At 33.2% G+C, this 17,261-nt stretch overlaps 1 protein-coding gene across 1 annotated transcript in view; it reads left to right on the top strand.

The window, feature by feature from the left end:
- LOC128212192 (homeobox protein Hox-B10a-like) overlaps positions 1-5,023 on the top strand; it is a 22,698-nt gene extending 17,675 nt beyond the window's left edge. Inside the window, exon 2 of the mRNA XM_052917516.1 lies at positions 2,923-5,023. Within this exon, the coding sequence (XP_052773476.1) occupies positions 2,923-3,218 (296 nt within the window). The 3' untranslated portion in view covers positions 3,219-5,023. The remainder of the gene's footprint in view (positions 1-2,922) is intronic.
- Positions 5,024-17,261: the final 12,238 nt, after the last annotated feature.

The raw sequence follows: 17,261 nt of genomic DNA, 5'->3' as shown, positions 1-17,261 counted from the left end.
GATTTTAAAATAGGTAGTTTCACTTCCGGTTCAAGATGAAAAAATAACAAAACTACAAATTGTTATAACCGTATCTGTAAAGTATTTCCTGTCACTTATTTAACATATTAGAAATTGGTAAGCAATACACTTTCAAATAATAGCCAAACTATAGGATCATCTGTCTTCGAAATTTAAAGTGACACTATTATTCAGAATCAATACATACACATTTATAACAAATATATATTTTGAGTGATCACATTTTAACTACTTACTAAATAATGCATTCATGGAAAATATCAATTAATGATAACAAGATTGTAACCGTGTATTTAATAGCTAAAACTCAAAAATATTAAATTATTGGTGAATGCTTCAAGATTTACTATGATCTACTATCATCTCATAAGGTAGGAATACTGTGTTTTCTGCGCCTTTCGTTCAAAATTGACCTCGGTATCCTTCATAAGAAGGACTGTTTTCGACATTTATTCATCCTTTTGGGTACATTAAAACAATTGTATTAACTGTGGTAAATCTTGTTTAGGAGTAAGAGTGCACCTAAATATTACGGCCAATGGAATGTTAAAACCATAAGCTTTATTTGTACGTTGTAAACCTTACTATCTTTTTACAAATGTGCATTTGGGGAGCGCAAAATATCATATCAAATCAGCGGAAAATGTCTTTAGACAGTTGTGACATTGAGTTACCTTCAGTATGGTTTGTAAAAAGTAGTAAAAGGATATATGACAGGTGATTCCCATTTGAATGACTTGTTTATAAACCGTTTCAGCAACATAGCACGATGTTAAAAGCCTCCGTTGTAAAACCAAAGAGAAGAAAAAAAGAAAGAGAATATTAAATGTTGTTTAAGTTTTATCAATTTATAAAAAGATTAATGTACAAAACATAAAGCACAGCGTTAGAATTGAGAAGCAGAATGATAATATTACTCTTGAAAGCTTAGATTTCATTTGTATTGTAGGTCCAATTCAATTACTACATCTCTTGACAGCACTAGCTATATATATGTTTCATTTAAATTCAAGGAACTCAAATCCATCAAGCTAATTTGTAAATTTGTTCGCTGATCAAACTTGACAGGTCTGTAATATATTGTCCAAAAAATGAACTCAGGCTTATAAATCCATATGTGTGAGGCCCTCGTTTCTGTTTAAATTATATACGTAATATAATGGCTTAAACAAATCCCAATCACATGAATCGAACAAAATAAACAAAGATGACTATATAGTTTATTACCGAAACCAGTATGTTTAAGAATATACAATAGCTACAGTGAATGCCCCTTGTTCACGTTCTTTTCTATACACGTCGGTGAAATATTATAAGTTACGGGGTTAGTGGGTGACCCGATATGGGGTATACGGGGTAAAGGAAACCATATCGGGTGAAAGCGAAGCACGAATCCGAAAATTGTTTCCTGCGCCCCGTATATCCCATATCGGGTCACCTACTTATCCCGTAACGTATATATCACGTTGACAACCTGTTTACATGTGTAAATTTTTCATTTATTCATCGGAATCGGAAAAAAGACGCCATTTTGGTACGATATAAATTTGGTGACCAAATATGGAAAAATATGGGGTCACCACGTGACCAGTCCTGGACCAATGGCGTTGCGTCATTCATATTGGAAGCGTGATATATACCTTTACTAATTAAACTGGACGAGTTAGGTCAAGGTTTTGTTTGTAAAGACAGGTCCTAAAATCAGAATGAGGAATAAACATTTCAAAACATAAACACAGAACATCGCTAATTGTTAAAGAAATAACGACTGTGATCATAAAAATAACATATTAATAATAATTTGAAAAATGAAACAGAACAGAACATTTATTTAGATACAAACATATACAGACAATGATTATTCATAATAGTTATCATCATTTATTAATAAAACACGGACGAGTATGCCCACTCTGTCATATGTTAATCATGGAAATCGTAGTAATTGTTCAACAGAAAACAAGTCAAATTAATTGGCAGTAGACTTTGTCATGATTGTTTAATTCCTCCATCGCAGTTTAGCAATGCGTCATCTCCCTGGGAGGTCTGCCCTGTCAGTCTGTGCGACAGACGTACTATCGTAAATTATAAAATTAATTCATATTTATCTACACACTATATCATAACATATTATTAGAAAATGGCATGCCTCAATACTCCGAAGGTATATCAGTACACACATTATGAAGGTTGGTATTTGAGTCAACAGTTATATAAAATTCTAGTGGTAAACAAATTGTTATTGAAATTGCCATCATAGTGTATACATCGAAACAAACTATCATGCAGTACATTAAATAAAAAGTCTTGAATAAATCGTGCATCGAGACAACGATCCTAAATAAACTGTACAGAGAATCAAAACTTTTAAATAAACTGAACATGGAATCAAAACTCCCTGATAATCTGTACATCGACCCAAGTAAACTGTATATATAATCAACAATCCTAAATAAATCGTGCATAAAATCACAATTCCTTTATAAACTGTGCATATAATTAAAACTCTTAAGTAACCCCCGATAAACTTGGTTTTGAGGCAACGTAAAACATTGAAAAATACATAGACGTTACAAGACTCATGAGACGACGTTGATGTGTTTTGCCGTTATCCCACGATTTTGTCTTGTATAGTTCTACAGTTTTTTCGATATTGTGTTTTGGTCAGTGTGGTCGTAATGCCATTTATTTGTGGGCTTTTATAACTTAAACAGTAACTATTCTATAGTCATTAAAACATACCTTCTTCAATGAGAACCGTCGACTACATTTTTTTTCAGAATTTCTGACTGTGATACTTTATTTAAATTTTGCAGGAAAAACATGCATTGAAAACAAACAAATTGCCAAAAAACCCCACCTGATATCTATTGTTTAACTGTTATGCATTTATCTTTTCAGAGGAGCGGCAAAAACGTGAGCACGAAGAACAGAATAAAAACCAACTACCAAAGAAGAAACGAAAAACAAGGACTGCATTTACAAACCAACAGATATATGAACTTGAAAAACGTTTCGTGTTACAGAAATACCTCACACCATCCGACAGAGACGAGATAGCGGGAAAGTTAGGCCTCACGTGCGCCCAGGTGATCACGTGGTTTCAGAATCGACGGGCCAAATTCAAGAGGGATATTGAGGAGTTGAAACAAGACGTTGTGGCAACTAGCCCGCCTAGAACTCGAACCGACTCCTGACCACATATGCCATAGTTTATTCTGACGGAATGTCATAGTTGCTGCATTCATATCACCATCCCGTCTAGACCTTGGGTCAATTCATGATCAATTCGAAAATAGAAGATGTGCCATGCCCTGACCACATGTCATTGTTTTGGTGTTCGCAAAACGGCTGCGGGCGGCTGGATTTAAGTCCTGATCATTGAGTAGAGTTTGGTGCAGAATAATGTGGCAACATACCCGAATTGGTTACAAGTCCTGACCCAATCCTCCGTTAGCTCTATGAAGGATTACCATGTTCTAAGTCGTTTGCATATGCATTATTTATCACTTCTTGTCATTGTCCATGTCTTGGTAAGCAAACAGGGTATTCGGGACATTTTTTTCCAACCATCAACTAGGAAAAGAGAATCCAGCATTACCTCGAAGCAACAATGAAATGCTAACTACATTGGATTCAAATAAGTCCATCATTGCTAAAGACTGTGCTTACTGCACTGTTAACAATTAGCAGGGTTAATTTGTGCGCCCTGGTGCTATCCCAAAGACAACATATCATAATTAACTATTATTTTACCATTAGGTGAACCTGGAATGATATTGGTATAGTAGTACACCGAAATTACCGACGGTGACACGTTGTAACCAAATGTATGTTCAACGGTCGGAAACTTTGAATTTATCTATCATGAATTAACCAAACACACACTCGAAAGGAAATAAGTAAACGAAATAAGTATGCTTAATTCTTAAAAATCAAATCTTGTTCCAAAGTCATGAATACTTCATTGATAATTGATTTATGTAATTATAAAACATTGCCGTTTTTACTGATTTTTTGTGTATGTAGATAAAATAAATGATGGGCTTATTAAGGCATTTTGACAAAAGAACAATTGATTTGTTTACAATATTTCATATGTTATTTTTATTTCTTGTCAGTATAATGTATTCTTGCCGTGTGTTATGTAAGTTAGATATGAATAAAACGCAAAAGAATTGTTCCGGTTTAACCAGTTTTTATTTAAGATATTAAAATAATACATCAATCATGACCATTGAAATAGCTATATAACGAAATTCAATTATTATAAAGATCACGTTTTTCTGACGAGCACAATGCTATCTGCCATCCTAATTTTACTCTTGACAACCACATTCGTAACATCGAATGCCAGTAGATAACCTTCAATTATTTATCTAATAGTGATGTTTTGAAAATAAATATTTAAAATAACAAAGTAGAGGTAAAATATCTGATATGTAAATGAAGTGATATTACCGAACACGGAAACTATTGGACAAAAGTATAAGAGGTTGTCCGGTTAGCGCAGTGGTTAGCGCACTCGCTTCTCACCAAAGCGACCCGGGTTCGATTCCCGGCCTGGCCGCATGTGAGTTTGGTTAGTGGTCACCAAGCCGGACAAGTGGGTTTTCTCCGGGGTCTCCGGTTTCCCCCACAACACAAGACCACACTCTCGCGCAACATCGTGCCAACGAGAGTGATTAATATAAGTTGTTATAGCTTGTTTCACAATCGTTGTAAAATTAAATAAAGTTTAAATTAAAAGTATAAGAATAAACAGCGGTGAAACCATGCATAACCTGATTTTTTTTGGTGCGGTATGCCTTAAGTTAAACCATCGAAAATTTCATCATCAGCATAATTTAGTGGTAGTATTGATTGCAAGGCTAAACATGTATCTTTACCTACATATGTGTTTGTGTTTAAGTGTTGAGCAAATTTCATAAATGACTGTTTGTTCGTACCGTATCCCAGGGATTTTGATGAACATATCCGTTTGCATTCACACGAAAACGACTTTTGACAATATGAAACACATACTTCAGACTTTCCAATCAAAATAGTATAATGGCACTGTGTTGATTTGTTTGAATAAAAAGGAATTCACTAGTACATTGTTGTGTTCTCCTTATGTGTGTATGTTACTACATTTTTTATTTACTGTAACAAATATTGTTCAAATCAGTTTTAACAGCAATTAAATGTGGAGATGGCTGGCAAAATAATGTCTATTAACGCGATTCAACGGTATGCATCACATGATCGTTTTCCCTTAAGACATGTTGAAACATATTCAATGAACATTTAGTTTAATATTTACTTGTAGTTGATGTACCAATGTAGGACTAGTATACAAATGTTTTTGCAAAATAAATTCTTGGATAGAATGAGTTCCATAATAATCTGCTAAGGTTGAGTACATATGGTTACGCTTTACGTAACCAACAAGAACTTTATCCAAGTATATAAATACATGGCGGAGGTCGTGATTCGGACACTACTAGGAGCGGATTTCAAGCATGTCACACCTATTATCAAAATGTGTTGTTAATATAGTGGAACAAATCATAGTATCATTTTTAAAGCTGTGATTTCGCCATTTGCCAAACCGTTTGCTCGTTCTTGTCTGTTAAAGGCTCTGGGGTGGTACTCAATATGCAACTTAAGGCAATCTTATACATAATTGACATCACTTACTTTATAAGTCCGTATAATAAAGCAATCCGATATCTTCATCGTTCTTAGGTCTAATGAAGACCAGTCTTGAATATCTGGCTTTTGTTCCTTCTGCCATCAATCAGTTGGGTTTGTATTTGTCTGCTAGGCTTGTCACTATAGTAACCATTGTAAATCTGTCATTGTTAAGCCACTGATAAATCATACAATTCTAAAATTGCCGAAAATGGATGAAGAAAATGTCAGTCAAAACGTCCCAAACCCGGCAGAAAAAAACGGAAGATTACAAAATAGTGCTTGTGATTTTTTGCTCGTCTACTTTTGTTTTATAGAATTAAAAAAAAAAGGAATTTCAGTTGATAGAAAAGTTACCCATGATCATTTTCGGCAGTAAGTATAAATGTTTTAGGGAGTAATATGCATTGGACAGTGGGGCGGTATTAGCATTTGGCAAAATATGGAAGCAAAAAATACGACGTCACGCTTATTTTGCTACCATTGGCTCACTTTATAACAAGCAGTTTAATAATAATTGCATTATAACAAAAAGCAGGTGAACTACAATCCATATACAAAATAACGTGTATCTGTTCTCCCCATTAGCGTATCGAATACTTATATTTATATTCGAATTCTGCGTAAGAAATAATATCAAACTATTTTGAGACGTACCAATAACTTCCAAATGTCGAGCTTCTGCTTTCTGCATACTACGTTATGAGTACCTAATTCTCATTAAAAGCCCTTGAAAACTGCGTTATAAACAGGGAGGGGTGTGGCGGGGAGTAGCCTCACAAACGAGAATAAACTTAAAAAAGGCGAGTTAAAAAGCGCACAATATAGGATGATGCAATTTATTTCTTAGTTTTAATGCATTATCATGTTTAACTCATTGAACTTTAATGATATTGTGCGCCTTTAATGTATCGTTTCATGAAGTCGGAGAAGGCAATTGTAGGAGCTTCAGGTCATTGGACGACGCACACATTTACCCTTAAAAACAATAATTAAAAAATAGAAGTGAAATCGCATACATATTGAAAGTGTTTTCTTGAATAGTATGCCAGAAAAGGCATACTCAAATGAAAAGTTCATGATATCAGGAACAGTTCTTATTCACCAATTAACAGCCTGGCGATGATACACAGCGTTTAATTAAGGAATGAATTGCGGGGTTGATGTCATTATCGGGGTATGAACGCAATTGGGTTGGTCAATGTGTGTGGAGTCCGAAGGACTCCACGCGTACTTTGACCAACCCAATTGCGTTCATATCCCTGATAATGACATCCACCCCGCAATTCATTCCTTATATTTACACCAATAGTTCATTATTTCATTCAAGAATTGTTAAAAAAATACTTTATTTCATTTAAGAAAACCTTTCAGTAATCAGTTCTTACCCATTCGGTAAATAAAATGATCCGACTATAACCGGAAACATTTTTTCAAATGACGTCACAATAACTCGGGAAAAGATCAACCACTTGAAATCACTTTAAAACGTAAAATTGAAACACTTCTGGTATCAATATATTTAAAATATAATAAACTGACACTTTTAAAAATGTTGATCTATATTTTACGGGACCTGCAGACACAATACAACCAATAACAAGATCAATAGCTTTCATGTATATTGTTATGCAATGAATTACGATCCGAACATATCCGAAGATGTTGCGTTCATCGATTGATGAACGCAATTGCCGAAAGGCAGTTCATTTAAGGAATGGAAGTTGAGGTGTAAATATTGACACGTGTTTCAAACAAGGGAGTGTTATGTAAAATGGCATTTATAACAAGGTAACGATTTTATATAAAAATAACAGCAGAGACTCATCTACGTGTTGTAGCAAGTGAAAAAAAATATGTAGTATTCTTAATAGCGTGTTCAACATTTTGGTCAAGATGCTGCTCAACATGACGAAGTGTGTAGAGTTTTCATCATTTCAAATTGATTCCCAGTGAAGTTAATTATTGCATAAATAATAAACATTCCTTCGAGTAAAGTCGTTAGGTTTGACTGCTAAACTGAATTACAACACGATCTACTTTAAGTGTAGTTAAATGACAAGAATTCTGACATTTTAAACCAATAAAATTCCGAGGTTGCTATCGATGAAAAATGGCTGCGGTGCTCCGATATGTTAAGAAATGGGCAAATGACCATTATCAAAATTTTCAAATTCAGCACCGAGCGAGAAATACTGCAGCCTGCTTTATTAATACTATTAAATCAAGTAAACGTTATACACCTGCATATTATATAAATGATTTGGTTATGAACTAAAGTTTTAAGTGCGAAATTCTACAATATTATAATTTATGATGTTTGTAAGAGACACGCTATTGCAGTAAAAGTCAAGTTCAAGTTAAAGTTACCGGGCCTTCAAACAGTATACCTGTCTTGTTTCAAACTTTGAAAGAAACACATTATATGGATATGATATTTTCAAATTCTAGTGTTTTTGCCAAGTGTGATAACTTGGGAGATAGTCATGAAACTGGATATAGATTTAGTGGTCATGCAAAGTTTAAGTAAAAATTTTGAACTGTGTTATTGGTCTGTATTTGTTTCGTCAAAATTTCAACATATTTGTCAACCGAAGTGAGATTTTTTTAATCTGGCAAAAAATATTTATATATTTATAGTACACCAATCATAATTCACAAGTAATACAAATCGAAAAAATACGGAAGTCTATATTCACCTCCAGTAATATATGGCCATATTCCTCTTTGATGAAGTTACTTCGTTGCGTAATGTTAAAGGGACTGTACTCCGTATAATAAAACAGCGAACAAAAAAAGAAAAATTTCGAAATCTAACATAAACTTGGTATCGATGTGTACAATGCATTGGAACTTACTAACTAAAGTACCACATAGTTAAATATTAATTTATTTTTCGCAGTTTTTTCGTATTTTTCCATTAAAAAATATTACTAGGTATGTCTACCTAGTAGAATTCATTCCTTATGCGTGATTGGCTAGTCGATGTTATCACGTGATATGAACATGTAAGGTATATAGCTTAAATATTCAAACTGTCTTGAGTAAGCCTTCGTAGTTCAGTATCACTGTACTGCAATTTTGGCGACACCAGTTCGAACCCGGTCTCCGACTCGATTTTTTTTTTACATTTTGGTATGTTTTTTTACAATTATGATATCAAAGAGTAAAACATTTTATCAAAGAATTGTCCTGAGATTCGTTACAGAATCTTTTTTGGTGCCAATCTGGTGTACAGTCCCTTTAAAATGACGTTATGAACAGTGTGTCATTGAAATGACATTTATTATGAAATCATGTATCTTTAAAGTGATTTAAACCAGTAATGTGTATCATCAAAAATAATCATTCGTAGTGCGTTTTGATCCAAAATGTCATATTCGAATCCCGTGGACTTTTTGAACAAAAAAACAACACGAGACAAATAATAGATTTATTTGCGTATATACATAAAAGATATCACAAGAAGTTATCACATATATGCACAATAATTTCAAGGTCTTATCACCAATATTTTTTCACAAAATAAAAGTTACCACCATATTCAAGTTAAAACATATCTCATTCTACATAATGTCTAAAAACAGAAGTTGTGCTACATTATTTCAAAACGTTAAATCTCAAATCATATAAAGGTAATTGATTCAAAGCTTAAGTTATAACAAATGACTGTAGGTACCTTCTAATAAATGATGTAAACATAAAGAATAGCCTGTTTAAAGTCAAAGACTTATTAGGGTCCTCTTATGTAAATAAAATCGTTGCTAGAAATACAATATAGTCGTTAAAGTGATTTATAAAAGAAAAGAAAAAAAGGTATTTTTTCATGGATTCCAGAACATCCTTTTGCCAGAACAATAATGTTAGTATAGAGTTAACTCCATTGATTCTTTCATTAACTGTTGACTCACATTACACTTATTATCAATAACCTGAATAGTTACCGTTTTGTTGTGCAATAATGGCATTGTCATTACAGTATTCATAAAAAAAGACTTGACTTTCTTTAACCTATTCAGGAAAAGACTTGACTTTGTTTAGTTTTAAAAATTTTTTCCAAGTTTTGAGATAGTTTGTTGTCAATAAGCAATCTGTTACAGAATTCAAATTCAAAACCAGAATGGCTAGAAATAAAATCAAGGTCCTTATGGGGGACAAGTATTGCATGTTCTACTGCGAAAAGCAGTAATTTGGAGCCTTTGCTGATACTAATAGGCAAACCCTTGACGTAACATAACATAGACGAGGGCCAAGAATACTACCCTGACGGACACCGCTTATGTTATTCGTTACTCTTCTGAAGAAGTTTCATTAACATGTCTGCCTCATAGAAAAGAACCGAACCGATCAACCGAATTCATCCCCATCTCGCTCAACTTCTTACACAGTATTTTTGGTCAGTAACAGTTTTCTAGGTTATTATTAGTTAAGTTGCATCATTTCAATAATATAGATATCTCATGATGACATGACAGTAAAAAGAGACTATAGTTACAAAACAATAATATAACAGCAAACGGATGATGTGTCTATATCGTGATAACACAATATATTTAATTACACAATAAGAAACTAGAAACGAATGCTAATGTGGGTATAAAAACAAGTTAAAGAGGGGAATTAAAATACTGAAATAACTGGCACTATTATGCTTAATAAAAAAATGCATGTAAATTATCTATTATAATCACCGCGGTCAGACCGGAGATGAACTGATTATCATTCATTTCTAGTTTTACATGAAGTGCCATTATACTTAAAGTTAAAATGCATTATGAATATTGTCAAATGCTTTTTGTAGGTCGCCCATTTTCCTGTCTCTAAAACCAGTCTTATCTTCATAGAGATGCTTATTCGACACTTAAATAAATCAATCGTATGTAAACTGCTCGTTCTAAAAGTTTAGAAACTATACAGGCGATGCGTATAGACGCTGATAAATTCCAACATCTAATGTAATTTCCTTTTTATAGAGACGTTTTAAAGATTTTAGCTCAACTGAGGCACCTAAATATTTAAACTGGACGTGTTAACTATGTAAGTAATTGGAATTTTGAAAATGAAGCCAATTCTTTTACAACCCTAGGGGAATGTAATAAGTCAGTACGTTTTGAAAGGTTTAGAGAAAATTGTTTATCGAAAACAAACTTAACTTACTGTTTGTAGAGAAAAAATGTTTTGATGTTGGCAATCTAAGGTTCGGTATTAAACGTATTAGAAGATGTTGGTAACTTGGAGACAATACGTGACGCGACATTGGTAAAATGTGTTAAAATTAGGCGTCTGATTTGCGTCAAATTTGCGTTCATTTTCAATATTTAACGCAACGTTTGGACAGCTCCCGGATCAAAACGCTCTACTATTAACCCTATTATATCATCGAGTCAGGGATTTTGTCGTTTTTCTTAAACTACGTGACCAGTAAATAACAATTATTGTGACGTTCGCATTGAAAACGGCAGTAAGTGTCATGGCTACACAAGGAGACGTTCATTTCAAATTAATAAATGGTTAATGCTTTGTTCATGTTTAATTGCACTGACGAATGCAATAAAATAAAGGTTTAAATAACCACGATCAAGGAAACAATGGTTTTCAAAATGATTTTCATTAACATTTTAGCTTCCTGTATTTTTATAAACTTCTTATAACAAAAAATTGATACGTACCTAAGTTTTGTTCGGAGTATCGCTTCAATTTGTTTTCATAGAAATGGAATGCAACCGGGAAAATGAATATGCAAACGGAAATGACAAAACCTAATAAAGCTTCAAAGCTTGACTTCTTTGCTCTACTTAATTAAAAAATAAACACCATGTGAACACCCTGGACACCTATACATTACATTGGCATTGGTATAATTTATAGCCTTTGTTTAATTGGACAATCTTTTTCATAATCAATACATACACATGTATAACAAACACTGAATTTTGACTGATAAACCTTTAACTACTTACTAAAAAATTACTGATAACAAGATTATAACCGTGTTATTATAGCAGAAAGCGCAAAATATTAAATGATTGGTGAAAGCTTAAAGATTAACTGTGGTCTATTATAGTCTCATAAGGTAGAAATACCGTGTTTATGCCCATTTCTTTCAAATAAAAATCGGTATCCTTCATAAGTACCATTGTTTTCGAAATTTATTTATCCTTTTTGGAATATTAAAACAATATTATTAATTTCGGTAAATCTTATTTGGGAGTAAGAGTGCATCTTTAAGCGAGCATTGTCAATGTCTGTGGTTGATAAGATCGTGAATCAATTTTGTTATCAGTAGTTTTGTTCCATCCAAAGGGAGGTATAACTGGACAGTTATCTATAAGCCAGAGTTATCATGTGTGTTTTGTCAGTGGTAGTATATAGAACAAGTTCCATTTGAATACGAAAATCGAACGCTGTTGAGTCAATGGCCAATGGTTATTGCACAGTATTTGAACAGCGACCCTAGCGACACCCAAACTACTATGGCTATACCTGAAGCTAAAGAAGTAACCACCCATTTGAAACTGATCTGGAGGGGTTTAACATGAAGGTAAAACCACAATAGATGTGTTTGGGTCAACGCAAAGAAATCCTCAAAAGGTCCTGAAAAAGTGAAACGAGGCATACTCTGACATGCATAGATGCTGGAAACATGATCTTAAATAGGAATTTGAGAAGGTTACCATTATTCTTGTTTGGCAGAAATAGAGTTTCATCGCCATGTGGTAGCTGTAACTAGGTGTTTATATTCTTTTACAAAGTTAAACATGATTAAAATGATTCCATGTTTCTCAGTGCTCTCCACTTTGGTTTGCTTGTGAATGTATATATATGTGTACACATTGAATCTCGCTGATCATATAATGTACTTGTTTGCCATATATCTATTTGTCTGTTGTTTATATATCTATTGTTCGTACGCTTCTGGAGTTTGGAGCATTAGTTTAGTTTATGTATGAAAGCTCCATTTTACCCCGTATATAGTTGTTTGTTTAATGATACGTATAAGTGTAAATGTCAGCGTTCGGAACCCTGTTTATCCCCAGTTAATCATTATGTTTTCCTGAAACGTTTCAAGGCATCTTTTGATATATAGTTTAAAAGTACTCTGTAATTTTTTTGTCGGGATTGTTTTTTTTTTCAAAACTTGTTCAATTAGATTTGTTTTGTTTACCTTTATGACAAAACACCAAACAGCGGAATTGGAAGACAAATACGAATTTGAACAAAATGATATAAACTGATAAAACTAATTCGATTTTCAATAGCTGTTTTCAGCAAAATAGAGTATTTTTGCCTATTTTTTAAGTAGTTATTTTATTAACAATTAATAATTAAAATGTTATGATAAAATTAAGACCAAATAATATAAAAGTACAAGCTATTGTTCATAGCCATCTAGTTATAACAGAACAAAACAGAACAGAACAGAACAGACAGTTTATTCGACTTATTCAAGTGTTCATCGTCGTATAACTAATTATATCCGTTTGTTTATGAAACACTTCATAGTAATAAAACAATACTTAAATTACAAATATTATATGCGTTAAAAGCAATTGACATGACAATGTTAAATAGATAAAATCATTGTTATAAATTATCAAACGCACTGCAGGCAGTGATAATTAGGGAATAAATCGCAAGAGTATCTATTATATTATTCATAACTGCATAAAATATCGTTCAGCATTGCAAATATCTAAAATAATAAACAAATATAAATGTTTTGCGGACAGAGATTCGACAATGGAAGCTGAAATTGCATAACGTAGTTTTTAAAAATCGCTTAACTTCTCCTGGTCTAAACACTATCAGATCTCTGTGTATGCTATTTACCATTCTATTAGGCAAAGAAATAATATTTGTATCAGGTTTCATGACCTACCCTTTATTTAGGCTCTGTTCTAAATATTTTTATTGCCTTGAGAAATATGTTTTAGCTTTTGTTTGCTTTTAATCGTTTAGTGTTTTGGGCTTTTAACAATGCCAATGTTGCTAATACTGGTTGTATAGATGTTCTCAAGCATGTTATGTATAGTTTTTTGAAACACCTAGCTACCCTATTTGTCTGTTGTTGTTTTTTGGAGGAGGGGGCATGAAACCTGAAACAAACATTTTGTACGCATTAAATGACGTAGAATGATAACAATTCATTAGAAGCAGCATATACATGTAAAGCATAACAGCCACATTCTATGAAACAGTGAGCTTGGTTACCAAATACAAGAAGCTAAGGACAAACTTCAAGACACAGACAAATCAAGCCGTGCTTCAACAAAAAATAGGGCTATAACCTCCGGCCGGACACTGAAATCAGATAAATTCACTGAGGAATTAAAAAAAGTGTGAATGTCGGTATGTTACTTTGAAGTGCTTCAACGTTCATCTTACCGACCAAACTGGATTCTAGGAAACTTCTTAAGTCTTTTATAACAGGATTAAGCTAAACCCACTATTTTTGTCTTTCAATATATTGCGTTTTATATACGCCTTTAAAAGTTTTAAAAGAAATAATATGATAGGAATTATCGTTTCGATTACCACAATAAGCCATTTTTCATTTATAAAAAACATACTATAAGTATGTATTTTGGCTTATTAAAATAAGCAGCTTAAGCCTGTTAAGCTTAAGAAGTTTCGAGAAATTGGGGCCGGATGTTTTGTTGATTCAAGTAAAGCCTGTAACACTATTCTTAATAATCTGATGTTTTGATCATTTAAGGTATGCATTTTAGTTTTTAGTATATTGCTATTTTATTTAAAGCTAGACAGGAATTCTTACTTATAACTTCATCTCCGGTTTAAGCGATATCTTTTACTTCCAGTTCTTAATTATGAATGATAGTGCATTTAAGTGATTATTATTCCCCTCTTTAATTTATCTTTATACCAAAATTAGCATTCGTTTCCAGTTTCTTATTGTGTTAATATGTATAGGGTTAGCACAATATAGGCGCATCATCCGTTCGCTGTAATAGATATGTGTTGTAACTATTGTTTCTTTTAACTCATACTCATAGTGACAATGCATTTTTATTGTTATGTTATCATTAAATGTTTTATATAGTTTTATTGATATTTACTGACTCTATTGACTTAAAAACGCACTCTTGCTCCCAAATATGATTTACCACAATTAATATAATCTTAATATTCCAAAAACGATGAATAAATGTCGAACCGAGAAGGATACCGAGTTTAATTTGAAAGAAATGAGCATAAAACACTGTATTTCTACCTTATAAGACTATCGTAGACCACAGTAAATATTTAGGAAATCACCAATCATTTAATATTTTTGGGCTTTCTTCTATTAAATACAAGGTACACTCTTGTTATCAGTTATAAGTATTTTCCATAAATGCATTATTTAGTAAGTAAGTAAAGGTTTATCAGTCAAAATCTATGTTTGTTATACATGTATATGTATTGATTTTGAATAAGAGTGTCACTTTAAATGAACTAATAAACTATGAATATGAATTGTAATTACAGCGCCGAAAACGTTGAATGGCCGTTGGTCTTTTAGTCAACATATTTCAATTTTCTGCGTTATTATCTGTAATCATTAAAAAAAATATTATTCCCTCGGTTCCCCACGAAAATTTAGTTAAGATTCTTCGGCTTGCTTTCAACTTTACATTACATTTGCAATCTTAAGAACGTATTTAAATGAAGTGTTGTTGTTGTTATTGTTTTTTTAATTCGCATTGTTTTAAATCGCAAAACACCTTACGTGGAGTCGGCCAACAATGAAAATATGTTATTATTTGTTATATGTAAAATGACTTCTGTTTACCACTTAATTGTGAATTTCCAGAACAGACTTCAGCTTAAACACCCTTTTTCACTAAGTTTGAACACCTTGTCTGTTGAATTAACACTATAAAACAACAACAAGACAACCTTTCTTTTTTTGCTATCTTCATTTTTAACAGTCACCTTCTATACCGTCGATGTGACACAGTTATGGCCGCATATCTAGGGTCATCTCTGGATCCACCCACCCAAGAAAGAGGTACTGCAAAGTATCATTCAAAACTATAATAATGTCTTTAAATATGATATAATTGATGTGTAAACTTCAAAAAACATACAAAAATGCAGTGTACACATCATTAAATGCTACCCAAATGGGAAGAAAAGAAATTGGTGTTCAAGACCTAATTGAAAGGATAAAATAACCCGGAAGTACGCCAACACCACGTCCAATTATTTAACTCCGGCGCATGAATTATTATAACATGTCATGTCAAAAAGTAGATCTGACCGGATTTCAGATTTCGATTTGTGGCACTGTGGCATACAGCCTCAAAATGATAATAAGTTCACACAACACCAACTTGAGTGAAATGGTTATATATTTTGTGGAATCCTTTGAATGCGGAATTACAAAATACATCCTTTAATCCCCGTTCGATTAAAGTTATGAAGAATACGACACTGCAGTCGTCCCTATAGTACAGCCTAAAGTTGCATACTATCGCCATGAGTCGTTATGACGTATTCAATGACCCCCAACAACACCAAAAATCTATAAGAAGGGTAGGTTTTATGGTTTAATTTAATTATTATACACGGTTAAAGCATTTTGTGGTTTGCAATTTATTGCATGTACCAGCTGCATTTCGTTGTAAGTCATGAAGTGAAGAATTCATTATGCATCCCCCCCAAAAAAGAGTAAACGGTAAAAAACCCCGGATGATCTCAGGTTACCTTAAATTAGGAATTTTGACCCGCATTAGACAGTTTCTTCTCTATAAAGAGAATCATTCACTATATATAGTAAAATGAAAAAATGTGTTTGTCAAACTCCTCTTACACAATCGGGGGAATATCCACATGTTTAGAGATTGTCAGGTTTCATGTGCAGACGACCGGAAAGAAGGGACTTTGTGCCGCGTCCATTCTGACTAGTTTTATGTCCTTCTTTTCTCCATTTAGAATATAGCGAAATCTATTGTGTCGAACTCCTGAAACGTCTTTGGAAGGATTTGCAGATGGCCAGACTGTATATGTCGATGTAGTTCTTTTCTCATTTATTTTTCAAGTCCAAATCAACAGGTGCATAGTCATTTAAAATCAGACATAGGAATATGAATAAAAACGATCGTGTGCTGAGTAGATCCTAAGGCGAATCCTGGTTCTATGGCCAAAAATATATAAAAGCCACAGGCTAGCCTTTTTTTTCATGCGAATTTATGATTGTGCTGGGGGGGGGGGGGGGGTCCGGGGGCATGCATGCTGGGTGGTTTTTGAAAACCATGGTGCAATCTGGTGCATTTTGGGCGTTCTGATATGCTTTGTTTCGAACTGGAAAATGGACAGTTTTAGTAACATGTATTTCAAGTACGCATACTGCAACTTTGGTTGATTTATTTTGTCCGATTCAGCCGCGTACTCGCGGATACGCAGCTACGCGCCTATAAGGGTATACTGAAAATACTTGTGTATAAAAAGACTTGTGCTTTGACCTATCAAAACACTCACATACCTCTTTTTAAAAAATACAAATATGATAAGGCAAAACGGTTAGTGTAGATGGTCGTAAAGGATTGGTTTTATGCCGC

This window comes from Mya arenaria, chromosome 12 (assembly GCF_026914265.1).
Source record: "Mya arenaria isolate MELC-2E11 chromosome 12, ASM2691426v1".
NCBI classification, from domain to species: domain Eukaryota; kingdom Metazoa; phylum Mollusca; class Bivalvia; order Myida; family Myidae; genus Mya; species Mya arenaria.
Note: the sequence above shows the minus strand (reverse complement) of the source record. Positions and strands in the feature narration are given on the sequence as shown.